The 22,449-nt window shown below is 41.2% G+C and overlaps 1 protein-coding gene across 2 annotated transcripts in view; it reads left to right on the plus strand.

The window, feature by feature from the left end:
• Nucleotides 1–1,501: 1,501 nt before the first annotated feature.
• The window catches only part of SUPV3L1 (Suv3 like RNA helicase), a 35,371-nt gene continuing 14,423 nt past the window's right edge, over nucleotides 1,502–22,449 (plus strand). Inside the window, exons 1-6 of one of the 2 annotated variants that reach the window (XM_074958911.1) lie at nucleotides 1,502–1,841; nucleotides 14,544–14,621; nucleotides 15,001–15,108; nucleotides 16,338–16,452; nucleotides 18,544–18,712; nucleotides 21,916–22,027. In XM_074958911.1, the coding sequence (XP_074815012.1) occupies nucleotides 1,559–1,841; nucleotides 14,544–14,621; nucleotides 15,001–15,108; nucleotides 16,338–16,452; nucleotides 18,544–18,712; nucleotides 21,916–22,027 (865 nt within the window). In that variant the 5' untranslated portion in view covers nucleotides 1,502–1,558. Of the gene's footprint in view, nucleotides 1,842–9,697; nucleotides 9,826–14,543; nucleotides 14,622–15,000; nucleotides 15,109–16,337; nucleotides 16,453–18,543; nucleotides 18,713–21,915; nucleotides 22,028–22,449 lie in introns of those variants that run through there. The other variant, XM_074958912.1, reaches the window with a different exon arrangement.

Genomic DNA, 22,449 nt, shown 5'->3' on the forward strand with positions numbered 1-22,449 from the left:
TTTATACTGAGGCCATTTTCTTCTATAATATTTGAAATGCGTGCAGCAATGGCCTCACTTGTTTCATCATTATCGTGGTAAAAATCAAGCAAGCCATGTTTAATCCCTTCTGTCTTGGAAAAATAACGAACAGTTATTGGGAAAAACTTCCTACTTCCCTTATTAGAGGCGTCTGATCCAACTGAAAAAAACCCTGCTAATTCAAGATCATTAAGCAAAAGTTCTTGCGATTTTGGTGCCAAAACATTCTCAGTAATGCTAGTTGCTTTTGTCCGTCCACAAGACATTTTTCTTGCAATTTCTGAATCCGGAAGAAACCTTGGAAGCATATTGTTACCACATTGACTAGCATAACTTAAATGATGAACCACACCATGGTAAATTTCTCCGATTTCTGCTGCCGTCACTAGATTTACTTGAGGTGCGTCCTTTTTTGTAAAAAAGGATGCAATCTGAGGAGTTCGTTTCTGATTTTTCACAGCTTCCTTGTGTTTTGTACATTCTGCATGGATGTTAACAGCTCGTCTCCCTTCATATTTAATGGAAAATGTCTGACGACACAAAATGCATTCTGCTGTAAATTCATCGACTTTGCGAAGCCAGTTTTTATAGTCTGGGTCTTTACACCAGTTGTCATTGTAACAACAATAGTATTTTTTCTTCTTGACGATACCTTCAGAGCTGCTATGTTTCGAGGAGCCCTCACCCTCATCCATTTCTGTTCTCTTTTTCGGAAAGTGCGAGGCAGTTGCAGTGGAGCGTAGACTAAAGTGGCCCAGACAACGCAAACGTGCCTGCGTGCGTGCATGTATCAGTTACGCAGCACAGACTTCACGTCATGACAAAACACAATCACACAAGGTGAAGAAAGGCACGCACAGTGCACCTGTGGGGCAGGCAAATGCACATTCCCGTGGCACTTAAAACCCCGGCGGGACGAATGTATCAATTGGATTCACCATTCAATATGCATTTTCGAAGTGCCCGAGGACTTCTGGCCCCGGCTGCTCTGAGCAGTCTCCTGGCGATTTAGATTTAATTCCTGGAGACTCAAAGGCAATCCTGGAGTACTGGCAAGCCTGAGCGGATCCCGGGCAGGCCGCCCCAGCCCGTCGCTACCAGGCATCTCAAGAGCCAGCACGGGGCAGTTCGAGGGGTAGCAGGCCGCCCCTGCCTGTGAGCGCTCCCCCTGCCGCAAGCGGGGCGCCGCTGCTGCTGGGGCTCGCTGTTGACACCAAGGCAAGTCCCCGCCCTGGGCCCTTCTACCCTAATCTCGTCATCGCTAATCGCCGGCGGCAGGCCTGGCTGCCTGCCCGTCCCCGTGTTAGAGACCAAGGAGGGTGCCGGGCCGGGTATTGGCGGAAGGGGTGCCGCCCGCTTCAGCATTTCCTCTCCCTCTGGATGCATAGCAAGCCTGGCGGGGCTGTTGCCATCTTTGTTAATATTTTCCCCATTCAGGCACCTTACTGGGCAGCCCTGACCGGGGACCTGTGTCACTCTGTGATGACGCAGTCGGCCCGCGCCACCAGTTGCCGGCGGAGCGGAGGGTGTTGCGTCTATGTACCGCTGTGTATGGCTACTGTCCCGGCTGCCGCCCTGCCTGGGACCCTCGCCCCGTTATGCTGGCGCCGCCTCTGCCGCCTTCCGGAGCCTGGGGGGCCTGCGGCACCCGAGCCGGGCCGCCGCCGCCGCCTCCTCCTCCTCCTCCTCCTCCTCCTCGTCCGAGGGGAACGGCGGCAGAGCCTTGGACACCTCCTTGTTCGTGCCCCTGCACGTGCAGCCCCTGGGGCCGGGCCCAGAGGGGGACATTGGGGCCGAGCTCACCCAGCCGCTCAACAAGAGTAAGTGGTGCTGGGCCGTCCGGGACGTGGAGGGACCGTGCGTCAGGTAGCAGGTGAACAGCGTTTGGCGTAGTCCCGAATTGTAACTATACTAGGAAATAGTCAAAATAACGTATCTGAAGGGATCAGTCTTGGCACTGTTACAATTCAGGCCTATGCTAAACTCTCTTTACCTCCTACGTGGTGCAGAAGTCCCTCTGTCATGCTGTAGCAAGTAGCTGTTTGAATATTATTTATTTATGGAGAACTGTAGTCTTTTATTAGAAAAGTAGAGAAATGTGGTATTACAAGAACAGAAATATATAAGAAATCTTTTTTCCTTTACAGTGTCTTCATCATTAGCGTAGGACATATCTACCCGTATATTACTGAATTATTTACCTGTTTCATTTCCTTTTAACAGACCTGAGGCAAGGACCTCTGAATTGTTCAGATATGGTGATTGTTCCTTAAGCATAGTGGTAAGACAAATGTAACCAAGACACTACAAATCTTAATTTGTCAGGATTGGCAACATATTTTGTTGAAGGCCTACAAGGTGTGTTATAATTGGAGGAAGAACCTGTGATTTTGTTTTCTTTGCCCCTTATTATGGAAAATGTTGGATTACCATAGTGGGCTCTTCATTGACTAGGTTGAAATCTTGTGGGCAGTCACTTTTATATGTGGTAGCTTCATAACTTCACTATCACAAATCCTAACCAGTCTGCATCTGAAAAAGTTTCCTCAAATTTCACTTTGTGGAGTGCAGGTGGTAATGCTGCCAGATGGCTGAATTTTCTCCAGATCAAAATCAAACATACCTGCTCATGAGCATTTCTAGTAAATGCCCATCTCTGTTAGAAACTTATTACACACACCACTGTATCTTGGAGGATCATCTTCAGGCACCAGTGTGATGACTTGGGGAATCTGTCTATGTACAACACATGAATTCTGGACGGTGTTACAAAGCTGTTGTTGTGGATTATTGTATTATGGCAAGTGTATCCTCAGTGAATGGTGAATTCACCATTTGCTGAGAGGGACTGTAGCACATCTATCCCAGTCCAGTTACTGTGGTGGTTTATTAGATCATTAAATGGTCGTCTGTTCAGGTAGAACCATCTTGGGACAATGGGTATGCAAAGGAGAATGTCTAAGCAAAGAAGCTAGTCCCTCCATCTTCTCTGCAGGGGGAATGGAAAATCCCCAAGAAGAGAACCAAGAGCCCAGGTGTTGGTATGGGGATAGATAAACTCAGGAGACTATCGGATAAACAGGAAGCTTTGTCAGGAGAGAGGAAGAGATGGGTAGGCTTTTGTGGCAGGTGGTCTGTTCTGGGTGACCAGCCAAGGTCAGAGATGGTCAGCTCAGATAGAAAGGTTCCAGGAGTCTGAAGAAAAACCATGAGCTGCAAGGGAAAGATCGTGGACAGCTCAGCCCAAGCCAAAGGAATTCTTCAGAGTAGGGAGGAATCTGAAGCATGTGTATAGATCTGTGTATTTCTCATGTTAACTTAGTAAAGAACAGTTGTGTTTAGAATCTTGTACAGAATCTGTCTGTTTGCTTTCACTGTCATGTACCCTTAAAGAGAGAACTTGTAAACCAGAAGGTTCATCCTCTGGTGAGATTCTGGGGAATGTGATAGAGCTGCTGGGGAGGCGGCACTAATTTTAAGGCCTAGATAATTGGTCTGCAGGGTCCCCTGCCAAGAGTAGTCCATCTCCCTCTGGTCCACAGCGTACAAGCTCTATGCCAGCTGCCTGGCATCGAGGATCATGGAGTGGTCGGTGAGCGGGGGAGCCATCAGCTCCACCCAGAAAGGCTTCATGTCCTGTGAGGGCTGCTATGAACACAACTTGGTTCTCCAAACCGTCATCGAAACGGCCAGAAGGGCGCAGAGGCAGTGCACGGTAGCATGGCTCGACCTGGCTAAGGCCTTTGGGTCCATGCCCCACCACCACATCTTTGCCACACTCCAGGAGTTTGGGATGCCAGAGAACTTCCTCCGTGTGATCCAAGAGGTGTACGAGGGATGCAGCACCACCATTCGCTCGGTCGAAGGGGAGACCGCCGAGATCCCGATCCAGAGCGGAGTTAAGCAGGGCTGTCCCCTCAGCCCCATCATCTTTAACCTCGCCATGGAGCCATTGCTGCGAGCGATCTCCAATGGCGCGGATGGCTTCAACCTCCACGGTGAGAGGATGAGCTTCCTGGCTTATGCGGATGACCTGGTCCTGACCACGGATGACCCAGAGAACCTCCAACGTATGCTAGATGCCACCAGTCGAGCTGCTGATTGGATGGGGCTTCGCTTCAATGCAAAGAAGTGCGCATCTCTCCACATCGACGGCAGCAAAAGGGACTCGGTGCAGATGACAGGGTTCCAGATCCAGGGCGCGCCCATCATCCCCCTGGCAGAGGGGCAGGCGTACCGGCACCTCGGCATGCCGACGGGTTTCCGTGTTCGGCAGACACCCGAGGACACCATCCAGGAGATCTTGCAGGATGCTGCCAAGATCGACGCCTCCCTGCTAGCACCGTGGCAGAAGATAAACGCCCTGAACACCTTCCTGATCCCCCGCATCTCGTTCGCCCTAAGGGGATCCGCCGTGGCGAAGGTACCCCTCAACAAGGCAGGCAAGATCGTCCGGCAGCTGGTGAAGAAGTGGCTGTTCCTTCCCCAGAGAGCCAGCAACAATCTGGTCTATATCGCCCACAGGCATGGTGGTGCCAATGTCCCCCGCATGGGTGACCTGTGTGACATCGCGGTGATCACCCACGCCTTCCGCCTGCTGACGTGTCCCGATGCCACGGTAAGGAACATCGCAGCAAACGCTCTCCATGACGCAACAAAGAAGCAGATCGGCAGAGCCCCCTCCAACCAAGACACCGCCAGCTTCCTGAGTGGTTCCCTGGATGGTGAATTCGGACGGGACGGGCACGACATCGCTTCACTGTGGTCCTGCGCTCGCAATGCTACGCGTCGCCTGGGGAAGCGCATCGGCTGCCGCTGGGAGTGGTGCGAGGAGCGCCAGGAGCTGGGAGTCCTAGTGCCGCAGATCAGGTCTGAGGACAACACCATCATCACCCCGAGCGCAAGGGGCATGCTGGAGAGGACTCTGAAGGCAGCCATCCACTCACTGTACATGGAAGCCCTGAAGCGTAAACCGGACCAGGGTAAAGCCTTCGAACTGACCAGCAAGTGGGACGCCAGCAACCGCTTCCTTGCCGGGGGTGGCTTCACCCGTTTCGCCGACTGGCGGTTCATCCACCGCGCCTGGCTCAACTGTGTCCCGCTCAACGGAGCCGTCTGCCACGGGAATCGAGACAAGCATTACAGGAAGTGCGGCTACTCCAACGAGACCCTGCCCCACGTCCTGTGCAGTTGCAAGCCCCACTCCAGAGCCTGGCAGCTGCGCCCCAACGCCATCCAGAACCGCTTAGTGAAAGCCATCGCACCACGCCTGGGGGAGATCGCCGTGAACTGCGCCATCCCTGGTACTAACAGCCAGTTGCGACCTGATGTGGTAGTCACCGACAAGGCCCAGAAAAAAATCATCCTCGTCGACATCATGGTCTCCTTCGAGAACAGGACCCCGGCCTTCCGGGAAGCCCGAGCTCGTAAGTTGGAAAAATACGCCCCTCTGGCCGACATCCTGAGAGCGAAGGGCTACGAGGTGCAGATGAATGCCCTGATCATCGGAGCCCTGGGCACTTGGGACCCCTGCAACGAGCGTGTGCTGTGGACCTGTGGGATCGGTCGACGCTACGCATGGCTCATGCGGCACCTCATGGTCTCGGACACCATCCGATGGTCCAGGGACATCTACATCGAACACGTCACTGGCCACCGACAGCACCAGGAGGTGTGAGCTGGTACAACATCGTGCATCAACTATGGGAAAGGGACTGAGAGACTTTTTCCATTGGACCATATGAACTGGAACCATAAACTCACTGAACATTAAATCCCACCAAATGAGGGTAGATCCATCCCCATCATCGTATCCACTCATTATACTCCGCACCTGAACATAGCCATTATATGGACAACATACCCCTATATCTCAATGTCTGTACTTTGACCGGTTAAACTTTTACTCCCAATCGGGGAGATTGCACATTATGTATCCCTTACGCCACCAGTTCCTAAACCGAATTTCGCACCCTTTGATAATCTGTACCTTATTTCCTGATAACCAGAAAATTTATGCTTAAACTCTGTACTGTTTTCTTTTTATTTCAACATTATCTTAATAAAATTATTAAATCTGAGACACAGGTCTGGGTCTGTGCATGCCTAGAGGGCCAAAGCTAGGATGATGCCTAAACTCTTACCAGTCCCAGCAAGCTAAGGGCACATGGGAGTCAACATTTGGTGCCCTTCACAGCAGTCTGATCAGCGTCCAGCAGGGGGAGCTTGACCAGACCTGTCATAACCATAATGTTCTTTAACAGCTGTTTGTCAAAGACTGAGATTTTTTCTTCTTGGTTTCATTTTTAAAGATGAGCAGAAACACTTTCTAGCTGGAACATAAGTGCAGGATTCTGTGTGTGTTTCAGTGGTTAACATCATTAACAACTAAAGCCTTATAGGGAATTGTATTCACTTTAATGCATTCTGTGCTACTGAAGCTGTTGAGTGTTGCAGGAACATTATGGAATATTGAACTCTGGCATTGGAAGAAAATAAAAGAATCTCTTGCTCTAGTTTATTTTAGAAGTCATGTACAGTAGTTGTAATTCTTGTCATCTTGCATGATCCTTTAATTTATGTGGAGTTTAAATTAAAACAAAATAGGAAATGCCTTGTGCCCTTTCAAACATTTTGTTTCTTTTCATGTCCCCATATATGTGATCAATATTTCCCTAGAACTTCAAAGCTTTCTTTCGAGATGCTAGGTGTAATCCAGTTTTTCTTTTTAAAGTTTTTTAAAAAATCATTCACTTATTAATTCTGAATTTATTTGTTCTCTTCCACTCGGGAGCAATGTTATTTTATCAACACGTGCCATAAAAACCTTAGGACTTGCTAAACAAGGCAATTTTGTTGAGCTCTTGGTGCTGTATAAAACTGAAGATGACACTGGTGCTCTAAAGAGTGCAGGATCTAAATTAAAACAGTTTTAGATAATGCATTAGATTATTAGATGCTGTCCTAATCTAACGTTAGTTTGGACAGTAAATGGTCTGTGCGAAACATATCAGTGGGAAGTGGGAAACATATCAAAATAATATGAGCATAAGAGCGGCTATACTGGGTCAGACCAAAGGTCCATCTAGCCCAGTATCTTGTCTTCCGACAGTGACAAATGCTAGGTGCTCCAGAGGGAATGAACAGAACAGGGAATCATCAAGTGATCCATCCCCTGTCGCCCATTCCCAGCTTCTGGGAAACAGAGGCTAGGGACACCATCCCTGCCCATCCTGGCTAATAGCCATTGATGGACCTATCCTCCATGAATTTATCTAGTTCTTTTTTGAACCCTATTAAAGTCTTGGTCTTCACAACATCCTCTGACAAAGAGTTCCAGACTGTGTGTTGTATGAAAAAATATTTTCTTAATCTTACTTTGTTTGGTATTACTTTATAGCAAGCTAAGTGGTTAGGGGAGACTTTCCAGGAAGAGACTGCATGGGCTTGGCAAATAAATAAATAACAAAACAAAACACGATTATTGCCACACAGAGTGTTAGGTGGAAATCCTGAACTGTCGTGCCTTCCTAAGTCTGAGGTGTATGAAGACTCTTCCTTGAGTAGCAGCTGGAGCCTGGAATTGGCAGTGATTGAGAATTCAAATACCAGTAAACCAGAGAATTAGTATCTTTGTTACATCTTCTAGCTTCCTTCACTTGCCTTTAAAGGGCAAAGAGTGTCTGCATACAGTAGAACTAGACTGAAAGGTGATAGCAAGTAGAGCCAGCTAACCAGCTAAGTGGGCTGTATCAGTGGTCTTTATTTGATGTGTATTAGAGATGCATTTCAGTATTTTTTGTTCAAAAATAACTTTGAGAAATGGTTTAGGAAAAACACATATAGAATCTGTTTGATCTCTAGTAACCTATGGGCAGAGAACAAGGCCTATCTTGACAGATTAGTTAAATTCTTCACCTTTCCACAAATAATTGATTACTTTAAAATGGCTAAAAGAACTGATGTTTTCGTGCTCTAAGTTTGTGAGGAATGCAATGCAAGAGCCCTCCAAGCAAATGTCTGTCCTCTAGCTTTCTCTGTTCTGCTCCCAGTAGGTTCTGTACTTTGAAGTGCAGCAGTAATAGTAAGGAAAAGATCTAACAACATTTATCTTTTCAAATATTCATCCCCCTCTTAAAAAAACAAGAAACCCTCAAACCTTTAAAGCTCTCTATGGATATGCTGAACGTGTACTGTGTGGTTCCTTTCATTGTTAGCAATTTTGAACAAAGATTCTATAAAATTGCATTCTCAAAGTAAAACTCAGGAAAGAGTTAAGTGGATTATAAGATGTAATAACTGATCCTGTAAATAATGAGGCTGACCATTTTCCACAGTATGCGTAATTCTGCAATGAATCACTTGTTAATTTTAATGAGTAACCGTTTGTAGTAGCCAAAAATTCCAGAACACTCAAATGAACATTGGCAGCTTAACAATTAAGGTTATGAAGACTTTGATAATGGGTATGCTGATTAACTTTTTAAACTCTAAATTCCACACATCATGCAGACTCAAAGATGCACACTATTAAATTTTGTGCATAATATAATTCCATAGGACCTGTAGGTGCCATAGGGTTTTTATGCAAGAGTGGGTTAAAATTGGAAAGGCATTAATTCTGAAGTCTCTTTACATAGATTTGTTTTAAGTTTTTTCAAACAACAAAACTGAAGTTTGAAATATCTTCCTGGTAGTTTAACTAAGTACACTTTAAACATAGAATGTCTTGCAATCTGCCTATAACTAACTGGAAATCCTGAGTTTCTTTATCAAGTTCACTAGAGGAGGTGTACTTTTAAAATGTCTGTCCTCTCTGAGTTAGTTTTAGCACGGTTAATTGATATTTTACAGACTAGCCTGTATTAGTAACTTGGTGTTGTAGCCATTTTAAAATTTTGTTAAAGTACAAATAAATTAATGTTATAAGAATACAAATGTAATAGGATTCTACTGGTGGCATCCTGATCAGGAAAAGGATGTTGAATGCACAATGTGCTGGGAAGTCAGAGGCAGCTAAGTATAATAAAACAATAAGAAAGGGTGATTTCAACTACTTGTATATAAACTGGTCAAATGTCAGCGTGGGAAAAGGTTCAGAGAAGCAATTTCCATACACCTTAAAATGGTTGCTTCTTGGAACAATTATTCTTAACTTAGTTCTAAAGAACTTATGAATTGATTAAAAAAGTAATTATTGCTGAGCAACTAACTCATAAGTGACCATAATATAATTAGCTCAACATCCTTGAGGGAGAAATCATACGAAAAACTGGCACTGTGACATTAAACTTCAAAAAGGAGGTTTTAAAAATAAGAAGAAGCTAGTCAAAAAGACCCTATGTTAAAGGTGAGTGAATTTAAATCCTTTGGCATGCAGTTTATTTAAGCACACTGTAATAGTCACACCTCTACACAAAAAGGAATCAGGAAGGGAAAGGAGAAAAAAGGGTGGTTTAATGGCAAGGTTCAAGAGGCTGTTTGAGTGAAGCAGGTAACCTTCAGAAAATGAAATTTCAGTTCTAGTAAAGGAAATGGAAAGGACCAAACTGTGTCAAGTAAAATATAACATGAAAGTTAATTGTTGAAGGGGTTTTGAAGAATAAATAGCCAAAGACATAAAATAAATAACAGGAAATATTTTAAGTATATCAGGAAACCTGAGAGAGAGTCAGTTGGTTCATTGGTCTACCAGGGCATAAAAAAAGATACAGACATACCAGAGAAGCTGAGTGATCTTATCTTTATCTGCCTTCAGCACAGGAAGTGATGAAGAGATTCTGCCTTTGGACCTACACTTCTCAGGTAATAAAGTTGAGGTGCTGTTAGAGTTCAAAGTGTCAGAATAGGAATTGCTAGAACAAATTTGATTTAAAATTAAGAGCAAGAAATCACTAGGATTTACTTGATGGTATATGTGAAAGAGTTCTGAAGGAATTTAAGAATAAGGCAGTTGAGCTTCTAGCAAAAATATCCAATCTGTCATTGAAATTGGCTACTCTTCAATAAGACTAGAGTGTGAAATGTTGAACCTGTCTTTGGAAGAAAAAAAAATGCTAGCACTGATGCTAGGAATTGCAGTCTTGTGAGCTTTACTTCAGATTTAGGATAAAGGTTTAAAAATAGAACTAAAAGCACCTAGATGAATATGACATGTTGAGGACAAATCTGCAAAGCTTCTGTAACTTACTTGGAATGTCAAAAAGCCTGTGACAAAGTACCTCACAAAATGCTCTTAAAGAAGCAAAGTAGTCAAGGAATGAGAGCTAAAGTACTGTCCTCTGACTAGAGATTGGCTAAGAGAGACAAAGTGAAGAATAGGAGTAAATAGTCAAATTTTCAACTATGCTAGATTGCTCAGAAGGGGAAAGGTCAGAGGTAAATATGGGGATCATCTATATAAAGTGCATATATACAGAGAGAGAGAGAGAGACGAGATGAAACCAGAGGATAGATCCCTGTGGGGATTCACCCATGAAAGCTTATGCTCCAAGACGTCTGTTAGTCTATAAGGTGCCACAGGACTCTTTACCGCTTTTAATAGATAGGAAGATGAGGAGCCCCTATAGGTGATGCTGAAAAAACAATTAGAAAGACAGAATAATAATCAAGAGAACAGAGATTCATGTAAGTGTAGAACGTAAATGGTGAGTGCTCAATTGTGCGAAAGACAACAGAAAGATCAAGAATAATTAGAGAGATGCTCTTTGACTTAGCTGGGAGATGGTAATATTGTTTTATTATGTAGCATACTATCTAGAGGTCTCAGTTAGGGATCAGGGCTCTGCTGTCTCTAGGTGGTGTACAGAAATTAAGGCTAGATCTGTGCTGTGGACTTTTACTGGCACTGCTGTATTGGTCAGCGGTATGAAGAGTTGTGATCCCCGACTGTCAGAGTTGTGCAACAGAAGTCCCTAGTGTAGATGCAGCTATACCAGCAAAAGTGCAGCTTTGTTGGTATATATTGTTTCATGTGTGGGGGGTGGTTTTACCACACTGATAGCAAGTGCAGCTTTGCTGATGTATCTGTGCCCACCGTAGGAGCACTTCGCCAGTATAGTAGGTCAGTATTCCTTTAATAGTAAAGTTCTCCTAGTGAAGACATGGCCTTAGGCACGAGATTCTAATTGTGAGGGGAAGTAGAATAGTTTAGGCCAGGTTTACGGCACAAAGTTTTGCTGGCATAGCTGCATTGGCTAGGAGCGAGCGTGGGAGAAAAGAAATTACACCGCCTAGCTGACATGGCTATGCCAGTAAAACCTCCAGGGTAGATGTGACTGTGGTGACAGAGTTCTTCTTTGGCTTAGCCAGCAACCTCAGGGAGGTGGTGTTACTGTGCAGGCAGACAAACTTATTTTGCTGGCTTATGCTGCATCTACACTTGGGCTCTGCTGGCATCATTATATTGGCCAAAGCTCTGTAAAGTAGACAAGCCCTTAGAAAGGAAAAGAGTGTGCTTAAAGTCAAGAGGTATGGTGTAGTCCCAATGCCTTACTGCTTAGGATAATAAATAACACTGACCTTTTTAAGTTTTGTAACTGAATTTAGATTCATGGACATATACTCAATGTCAAACATTAAGTGTCTCCTGCTCTCCCCACTCTTCTCAAAGCTAGTTCTGGAAAGTCCAAAGAGGAATTTAGGGGTTTCATTTTTTTTTTTTATTTTTTTGAGAGAGAGAGGGAGAGAGAGAGAGAGAGAGCTCTAGTGAATAAAATATTCTCACCATGCATTCATAATTGTTTGAGTGCTGTTCTAGTTCTAGTTCACTCAGGGCTTGGGGATTGGCGCCACTGTATTGCATTTTCTGTTCAAAGTCCCCCTGCGCTGTTCTGCCGGTACTCTGCCTTTGTTAGCTGATGCTGCAGGGTGCAAGTTAAGGCATTCAACTGTTGCAGTCTGTGCTGGCACCATGAGATACAAAATAAATTAAAAAAAAAAAAAAAAAAAAAGGCTGGCAAAAACGTGGCGGATGGGAATGTGTACAGATCTAAACCAATTGTACTTAGTGGCCAGGTCAGCTATTTCATAAAATATATTATTTTTGTGAGCTCAGAAATGAGGCCCAGTTGACGTGTAGCTTGTAAGGGGAATCTTGAAAGTAAAATTTACCCTGTAGCTGCTCGGAATGCTTAGCTTTTTCTCTTGATTAGTCATGTTAACTTTTACAATAATATTTAGTTCTTCATGTTTTCAGAGCTTTAGGAATATTAGGTATGAGTAGAAGTAATTAAAGGATAGATCATGAATGTCTGGATAATGGACAAAGCATGTCTAGTAGAATGAGTGCAATCTTCTATTCAGTTGCAGATGGAAGTACACTATTTTTGCCACCTGGGCTCTTAATTTTTAATAAGTGCTAAATTCATACCTGACATAAACAGATGCAACTCTGATGTAACCCTGCATCTGCCTTGCGGAGTTAAGGGTTATTACACTGTTCTTAGCTTGCTTTCTGATGTTACAGTATTCTTAAAACGTATATATCTTTTGCACTGTACCATGTGCTACAATAGCCAAGTATATTGGGTAAGTTGGAGTGACTGCTCCAACTCTAGATATATTAGCTTATATTGGTCTGACCATTTTTATTTGGATACTTCTGAAATGGGTGAACTGCCTGTTCAAGAAAGACCTAACGCATAGCTTTTGTTATTAGATGTTTAAAGGTAGTGACCCTTTATTTTAAAGGTAAATGAGGTTTTAATTTGTAATGGTTTTAAAATTATAGTACTGCCAGGGTTGGTAGAATTAAGATTAAAACCAGATTTCCATTTAAATTTATTTAGGTTTATATCCTATAGCATGGGGTCTAATCTGGTTGGAATTTGGGATCTGTCATTTTATACACTGAAAAGTTTTCTGGCTGGTATCTTGGTTCTAAGTGTTAATCTTCTTAAAACAACTCGTTCTTTCCTTTTCCCCCTAAACCCTCAAATTCAAATATTGATCTGTGAATTCTCGATTTTTTTTCTCTTTTTTTAAACTAAGGCTAGGGGGTTGAAGTGATGGGATGCAATGGTTATTATTTGTGTTTAGACTTCCGTTACTTGAAGTATTTGCAGTCATGTTTAGCAAACTGTAAAGGGGTGACTGCAGAGAAGGGAGAAATGCAGAACAGTAGAGAAGAAACTGTTGCCTGAGTGAATATGTAGTCAGGTTTTCATAAACCACTCCATTTGCCATATAGGCAATTAACATTCTAGTCTTCCTTTCTGTTAAGTTAAAGGGAAGCTGTCAAGACTGGTGCCTAAAATTAGTCTGATAATTTCTGTTTAGGTTTGTAAGGATCAACATTGTTGCGCATGTGTGCACTGTTCTTACATAGTTCATATTCTGACTACACAGTACTGCTTTTTTAAAGGACTTCTTATATGCTATCAATACTCTACTTGCTCAAAATAATCTGATGGGCAGAGTGGAAGGATAACATGATGTACGTGCTTGTCACTTGACATGATGTACGTGCTACTGAGCAACTGGAGGGGAAATCTGCTAATAATACCACAGCTCCTGTAGGACCCATATTGCCTGCTGGGGAGAATGGTCAGAGCAGTAACACACAGCTCCTTGCAGCATATCTCTTCTGATCTAGGTGTGGGGGGTTGGAAGCCTTCATCTCCCCCGGTTCCTCTTTGATTCTTGGTGCAGTCATCTTGAGGGGTATTTTCCAGGAAATTTTTTGGTGTGAAATTTGTAGAATTTTCTGTCTTCTGCCCACTACCAGCTGCAGGGGAGGCTCCAGCCTTGTCTTAAATATATTTCATTATTATATATTTAAAAAATTATTTAGCAGTTTGGAAAGTGGCATATTCTCTTTGATTGGGCTAACATAATGTAGTGTTATTATGTTGTGATCAAAGAAGAAATAAGTGATTTGAACAAGCCTTTGACAGAATCTCCAGATTAATAGGAAACTAAGTGGTCATGGTTGTGTGTGAGTGTGTGTATGTATGTATGGGATGTAAACCATTATGCTTTGGGTCACAGCCTACCATTAACTAAGAAGAGTAGTAACTGTGCACTACATGTTTTCTTGCACCTTCCTATAAAGTATCTGAGATAGGCTTCTGTCAGAGACAGGATACTGGACTAAATGGGTCACTGGTTTGATCCAGTATGGAAATTCCTCTGGAATCACTTGAGATGACGGCCATCCCCAGTACAAGGCTCAATGTCAGTTGTAATTAAACTTAACGAAAGTAAGAGTGTGTTCGTGACGACAAGCGCTCGTTTTTTTACAAACATTTAGACCCATATTTTTTAAGGTATTTAGGTGTTGTGCTCAGTGTGGCAAGGCCTAAATAGACCGCTTTCAAAAATGACTTAGGAGCTCAAGTACCACTGACTTTCAGTGAGACCTAGGCTGCCAAGTCAAGTTAGGCAATGCCTAAATACTTTTTAAAATCTGGGCCTTAGACTGAGTTGAACAAAATAATTGTAGTCTTTCTTAATTATATTTTGAGCAAAGGTTAATCTGACATGTCAATTAAGTTAAGAAATTCTAAATTTTTATCTTACAGGTGAAGTCCTGAAAATCTTAAATAAGTTTTACAAGCGGAAAGAAATGCAGAGACTGGGAGGAGAAAATGGACTGGATGGTAAGAAAAATGTAATTTGTGGCACCAACTATATTTTAAAATGAAGTTATGACCTCGATGTTTTTTCTTGTGTTTTTTCCTTTCTAGTAGAATAACTCACTCATATCGTACATCAAACAAATATGTCCTCTTGGGTTTTGCCTTATTTTTTAGCTGTTTTTAGCAAAACTGTTACAGGCAAACCCTATTGTCTGAGCAGCTTGCTTTTCTTTTGTAATCTGAATGTTTGTGTACAAAAGATCTGAATAAGATATATTTTGAAAAATATATTATTTCTAGTTAAGTAACTTGATTTAAATTGACATTTTGCTTGTTCTGTTGGGTATTTCAAAGTGAAACTTTGTATGTAACAGTGAAATTTTTTCCCCTCCTTCCACAGCTCGTCTTTTTCACCAAGCATTTATAAGCTTTAGAAAGTACATTATGGAGTCCAGTTTCCTGAGTGCTGATATACACATTATTCTAAATGATATATGTTGTGGTGCAGGCAAGTATATAGAACATCTTTTCAAATAAAACTTAGTTCGTTAATATTTTTACTTCCTACTCTGGCCTGTATAAGGATAAAGAAAACTGGGTCTGAATCTATGAGGTGCTCAATGCCCTTGAAGCCCACTGAAGAGGGAATGGAAGGAGTGGAGGCGTACTTCACTTTGTGGGATCTGGCCCTTTAGCACTTATTGCTCTCCAGACCACCATGAAGCTGCATATCCTGAAGTACATCCCTTCCACAAAAGTATCTATTCCTTGCAAGTTACAAATTTTAAAGAAAAAGATTTGATGGCCATGTTTACTTTTTCCATTCCGTATATTTTTCTGTTAGGGCTTTACAACTTCTATGATCTTTAAGGGGCTGTTGGAGAATATTCTGATGGATTACTGGTTTTAATATTGCTTACTTTCTCTTGATTTTTTTAGACGCTGGAGAGTATACTTTTGATCCTTTGCTTTGTTTCTTTGGTGTGTTTTGTTGTTGTCGTCAGTACTGACACTGGCATACATGTTCTGGTAATTCCATTCTGTAACATAATAATGTCTGTGCCTATGAAGAGGAGGTGCTAGCTGATGGCTATAGAAGCAGCACAGGAGTGCACAGAGCTCTACTTTAGTATATGTTCTACAAAAACAGTAGTGTTTTATTTTTAAATGGCAGTTCTAAAGTGTTAAATGTGACAAAAGTTCTCTATACTTGAAATATAGTTTAACCTACTGTACTTTAAATTATGGACCCAACATATTTGCTAGCATCCTTTTAAAATTTTCATAATCTTCTAAAATAGTATACAGTGGCACATAAAATATTTGTCAAAGCAAGTTGAGGAATGAGCTTCACCCCCTAACAAATCTATACATGAAAGTTTCAAACTCATCTTAATTTTAATACAAAATACTCAGTGATGGTAGTCAGACCATACTAATTGAAGAGCATCAAAAATAAATTAAAATTTTTATTTGGTTTATAATCATCCTAAAAATCTGCCTATTTTGGAAATCTTCTGTAACAAGTTTCAGTAAGATGCTGTGGAATAGCCAAAGTCACTGTACTGAAGTTAGATTTTGTTTTCTTGTGTTTTTTTTTTTTATACTAGATTGTATTGCATTATAGGCTTAATGAGTCCATATTATTATTATACTTTTCCTTTTTTCAAAAAACCCATCTCTTGAACCCATATTTGTTAGAAGTAGCAAACTTTGTTAAAAGTGTTTGTCTTCCAGGTCACGTTGATGATCTCTTCCCGTTTTTTCTGAGACATGCTAAGCAGATCTTTCCTATGCTGGACTGTATGGATGATCTGCGCAAGATCAGTGACTTAAGATTGCCACCCAACTGGTTAGTGTTTTTAAGTGCCAGACTTTCATATTATTGTTGTCAGTGACAGCAGTTTTCAAGCTAAAGACTATACTAATTTCATTGTCTGGAAGATGTTGTTATAGCTAGTTATCAGAATTGATACTGTGCGTACCTGGCTACCAGTATCAATACAAATTGGAAATAACGTATAGCTAAGAGTAACAGGTTTTGATTAGTTCAGTACGGTTTAGTAGTTAACGCTTTGTTATGTAATATCTAAACCTAAGATGGAGCTCAGACTCATGTCTGTGGTTGTCCAGTCTTTGGTGGGTAATGATTTCAGAAAAACGTGCAGAACCTTGAAATCAAGGGTCATAGTGACATAGAATCATAGAAGTAAAAGGCCCAAAGGGACCTTGAAAACTCCAGTGCAGCCTCCTGCACTGTGGCAGGATCAAATAAGCCTAGACTGTCCCTGACAGGTATTTGTTGAACCTTTTCTTAGAAACTTCCAATGATAGGGATTCCACAACCTTCCTTGGAAGACTATTCCTGAGTTTAACTAATACCTAACCTAAATCTCCTTGCTGCAGCTTAAACACATTACTACTTGTCCTATCTTCAGTGGCTGTGGAGAACAATTGATCACCATGCTCTTTATAGCAGCCCTGAACATATTTGAAAACTGTTCCCCCCCGTGCCCAGTTTTTTAAATGTTTCCTCATATATCCAGTTTTCCAAACCTTTTTATTATATTTTTTTTGCTCTCTTCTTGACTCTCCCCAACTTGTCCACATCTTTGCTAAAGTGTGGTGCCCAGAATTGGGCAGCAGCGCCGAGTAGAGTGGAACAGTTACTTCCTGTGTCTTACATACAACACTCCCGTTAATACACCGTGGAATGATATTCGCCTTTTTCGCAGCAGCACTGCGTTTTTTACTTTTAATCAATTTGTGATTTGCTATAACTCCCAGATCCTTTTCAGCCGTATTACCACCTAGCCCAGGGGTTCTCAAAATGGGGGTCAGGACCCCTCAGCGGGTTGCGAGATTATTACTTGGGGGGTGGCGAGCTGTCAAGATCCACCCCAAATCCCGCTTTGCCTCCAGCATTTATAATGGTGTGTTAAATATATAAAAAAGTGTTTTTAATTTATAAGGGGGGTTGCACTCAGAGGCTTGCTATGTGAAAGGGGTCACCAGTAAAAAAGTTTGAGAGCCACTGACCTAGCCAGTCATTCCCTATTTTGTAGTTGTGCATTTGATTTTCCTTCCTAAGTGAAGTACTTTGCCCTTGTCTTTATTGAATTTCCTCTTGTTGAATTCAGACCAGTTCTCTAATTAGTCAAGTTTGTTTTGAATTCTCATCCCATTCTCCAAAGTGCTTGCAACCCCTTCAAGCTTGGTGTCATTTGCAAGTTTTATAAGCACGCTCTCTGCTTCATTATCCAGGTGATTAATGAAATGACACGTTTGCTGGAGAGTCAGGTATTGGCTTGTTTTTCTAAGAATAACCAGTTTTGCAGATGCTTTGGACCTGGGCTTTATGACATAAAAGTTCAATCATGGCTATCAGATCACTTTTACAATCCTCTTGTGCCAGGAGGCAGACTTATTTGATGTGATGTCTGTTGCTATCAGTGTTCTTTGCCAAAGAATTACAATTAAAATGAGAGGGCTTCAGTTATGAGATTGCTGTTCCATTATCCGACATTCTTTCTTTCTCCTCCCCTGTTAAACAATTTTAGCTTGTTGATAGAAACTACCTCTACACAAAGCTGTCTTTTACTCATATTCTATTCAATAAACAATAAGTCAAAACTCTAAAAAGTAAATAAAAAGAATGCAGTAGTAAGACAATAATAGTAAGAATATTATTTGTTGACAACGGTATTCACATATTCGACTTTAAACTTTCTGAAGTGGTCAAGAGGTCGACTAATATTTGGGAAGTATATTGAAACCTCTTTGTACTTGATTGAGTTTAAGAACTATCTCCTCCCAGTCTTTTGTTTTATTAGATGACAATTTAAAATAAATGGGCAAATAGCACAAATTCACTTGGGATTTCACCCAAATTTGTATCCGGATGATAGATTATAATTATTTTTGTCTTTGTTTTGTGTTTTAGGTATCCAGAAGCCAGGGCTATTCAAAGGAAGATAGTCTTTCATGCTGGCCCTACAAATAGTGGAAAAACTCATCATGCTATCCAAAGATACTTGGCAGCAAAATCAGGAATATACTGTGGTCCATTAAAACTGCTGGCCCATGAGATCTTCCAAAAGAGTAATGATGCTGTCAGTATGTTTCTTAAGCAATTTCTCTTCAACTTTACATGCATTCATATCATTATACAAAATATTTTCTTTTAATAAATGTAAGTTTTTAGGGTAGTCTTTGAAATAGTCTCTGCTAAAATGTAGTCTTGAATTATGATACTGTCAGTGTGCATTAATACTAGTGATGCACAGAAAGAGAAGAAATGGTGTCCAAAGAACTTCATGCATGTAGCAGTCTATTGCCCTTCAGTCACTGGTTCACCCCTGTGCTTACACTGGCTTTTGCTAGCTTTCTTGTAGGACTGTCTGGGGAGTGGAGATGACTGCCTGTGTTCCCCTTGACCTTGCATTAAGGCAGCTGTCTATGGACTGTGACCTTGGGAAAACAAGGGCAGTGTTAGGTTGGGATGAACACCGATTGACATATCAGAAAAAAAACACTTAATTCAGGTTACGTTAAATAAAATAATTTTTTTCATTAGCAAATTACAGAAATAGAAACGTGAAAGAAAAGTTGATTTTTTTATATAAATCACTTTCTTGGGTCACTATGTAAAGAGGTGTTAGATTTAATTGGAGAAGTGTTTTTAAACCATGAAAACCAAAAGTAGTTGCAAGTTCGTTTCTTGCCTTCCAGCTGCCACTTTATGTCCATCTCCCTGCTAAAAGCCCTCCAGATTGGTGGACCAGTCCCAGGAGCTTGTTGCATGTATTTGCAAGGAAGTACTTGTGTCAAGGGACACCATGTCTATAGAATTTCCTTTCTTTTTGGTGTGGAGTTTTATCCATCTTAGAACGTCAATAGGGGAGGGCATTGCTCTCTAGTCAATACATAATATAGAATTATTTATTCCTGTTGTACAACAACTTGCTAAGCTAGTTTCATTTCTATTCAAAGTAGCTACCCTGCGTATTACTAACTTCTCTCTTCCTGTTTTAATGTTTATATTAGTACTAGTGGGCATTGAATAAAATGTTTTACCCACTTGCAGCAAATGCTTTGATTTAAAGGGCATTGCTATGGTGTTGCTTTAGGTGGCTTGAATAAGATTTCATTAGCCCTGCTGATTGCCTTCAAAATCTGTGTAGGTCTTTTTCTCTAGTCTGTTTCCAGCTGCATAGAAGTTGCAGAGAGGCAAATAGAAATGGTATTACAAAGTATTAATTTAAAAGACTAAGTATTAAAATCACCAATATTTATATAGTAATTACATATAAATCTGTAGTAGTGATCTGTCAGTAAAACATGCTGAGTTTTGGTTAATTCTTTAACAATAGTGATTTTGTAATTCTCACCATTTTAATTTCTAATATATTTTACATTAATACGAAATTCTAATCCCTAGGACCAAACATCTGCCTTTGAATAAGTAATCTGAAACCATATATTGTGTATGTATGTAGGAATGCATGCATGTGCACCCCTTGTTAGTGGAGTAGTCATGAAAAATTTCCTTAATCTATTGAGGATTCTTTGTGCTCAGCATATTGTATGTTGTTGCTAATATGATTAAAGCATATACTTCCTGGGGCTGGAGAAATACAAAGTTAAAGCATAACGATACTACATTGCAGGAACTGGGGAATGGGTTCAGGGGAAGAGCTTCTGATTACAGAAATTAGTAGTCTCTAAATGTTGCCTTCCACATATTAGAATGTAATTGAACATAGAACAAAATATTTACTGTACTCCATTGCCTATCTTCTGTAAATTACTTTTGGCAGGGATTTCTCAAGGATAAATCTATCCCTACTCTAAAAGAAATCAAACCAGAGATGGTAATCCACTAGATCACAGGGATGGGTCGGAGGGAGAAAGATATTGTTAAGATAACTTATTTTATTTAGATTTTGTTTTAGAGGAAACTATACCAAAAGGCACCTATCCAAAGTTTCGGTCACTTTGACTTTTAAAAACACAGCACCACAGGAACTGCAACAAAATTGAGCCGAAAGACACGTTACACCGCTCCCTTGTCCTACCACATCTCATTTAATCAATAGATAATGATCGATACAATTTAAAACCACCCATCAGAGAGAAATTGTATCCTCAACTTCCTCCCCTCCATGTCTAGAAGGTCAACAAAATTGGGCTCTATCTGACCACGTATGTAGGAATGTAGTATACTTGGGTTTATTTCTGTGATGTACCAGCGAACAATTCAGATATGAACAGGTCTGTCACCCCTGCCTGGCAACCTTTGTTAACTTACAAAGCCTTGCAAAAGTAGCTCCCACCTGGGCCGCTCGCAGTTGTCCAGCATACAAACCACACTGCATGTCACTGTGTAAGTGCAACCAGCCAGCCACACTTGGGTTACACTCTGGCTTTCACCAGCTTTGGTTATACGCATGGTGACCCCAACGTGCCTCCAATCCCAGATTTCCCCCCAGAAATGTATGTCCAGTACTGCTCAGCCCTCTCCTGGACAGTACAAAGTATTTTAAAACTGTTATTCTTTAAAAGGAACAATGTGCCATCTTATTATCTCAAATAGTATTCAGACACTTTAATTTAAACACACTGGATTAAATAACAGTAAAACAAGTTTATTAACTACAAAGCGATTTTAAGTGAGTTACAAGTAATGAGGCATAAAAGTCAGAAATGGTTACAAGAAAAATGTAGGTAAGATATTTACTAATACCAAACTTCACTTCACTGATATAGTTTAAGTTTCTCACCACGTGGTTTCAGCAGTGTTACTGACCAAACCCTGTAGATCAGGACCCCACCCCAGAGTCCAACGAATGCTTTCTTTGTTGTGTGAGGTGCTGTGAATGCAATGGGCAGGGAGAGAGGGGGTGGTGCTTTAGGGCATTTGTCCCTTATTTTTACAGTTTCAGTCCGTCTCTTGAAAAACGTTTCCAGCTGGGCATGAGGAGGCAAAGAATCTATGTGAAAGGATGTTTCCTGTTGGCTTTTTCTCACCTGTTTGAGCTTTCTTTGTTTCCCTTCCTGCTTTGACTCTGTTTACTACTTCAATGTAAATTAAGCAGAGCATGCATTCCTTTGTCTAGGACAGATCTGTGGCCCAGACTGAGGTTTTCAAATGCTACCTTACAAGATATGCCCTTTGCAAAGATTATTACATTAGTTTGTAGGGTGTAAATACAGGAGTATATTCTGTCCCAATTTCCAATTTTTTTTTCCCTTTGGGAAATATTCTAATTCTGTTTTTAAGAGAGTAATTTAACTTCAACTTTAATTCTTTTAGAGTGTGCCATGTGACTTGGTAACAGGAGAAGAGCGTGTTCTTGTTGATCCAGAAGGCAGACAAGCAACCCATGTTGCTTGCACTATTGAGATGTGCAGTGTTACTATGCCTTGTATGTATACATGGTTATTTTCTTCATATACATGCGGTTTTTTATATGCAATGATGCTTACACCCCTGTGTTGAAATTATTAATAATATTTGAAATTATTAATATGGAAAACTATGAAACACTAATTTAACCATAAATTCCTTTATTAAATCCAAAGGCCAAACTTATACAATTGCTCTAAACATGCTTATTAGTTAGGCTTTTTAGCCAATTTACTACATCCAAAAAGTAACAAAACGTTTATAAGAATTTGATCAAGATACTTACAAACAGGCTGTTAAACCCAGGGGTGCTTAGACCAAAATCCATCAGTTCCAGTGTGGTCAGGCAGGTATTAGCAATGAACCCTTTAAGAGTTTACCTTTTATATCCTTTAACAAGTAAGTGATGTCATTGCCAATTATTGACTTCAGCTAAAAAGC

Source organism: Natator depressus, chromosome 7 (genome assembly GCF_965152275.1).
Source record: "Natator depressus isolate rNatDep1 chromosome 7, rNatDep2.hap1, whole genome shotgun sequence".
In the NCBI taxonomy this organism is placed as follows: Eukaryota; Metazoa; Chordata; order Testudines; family Cheloniidae; genus Natator; species Natator depressus.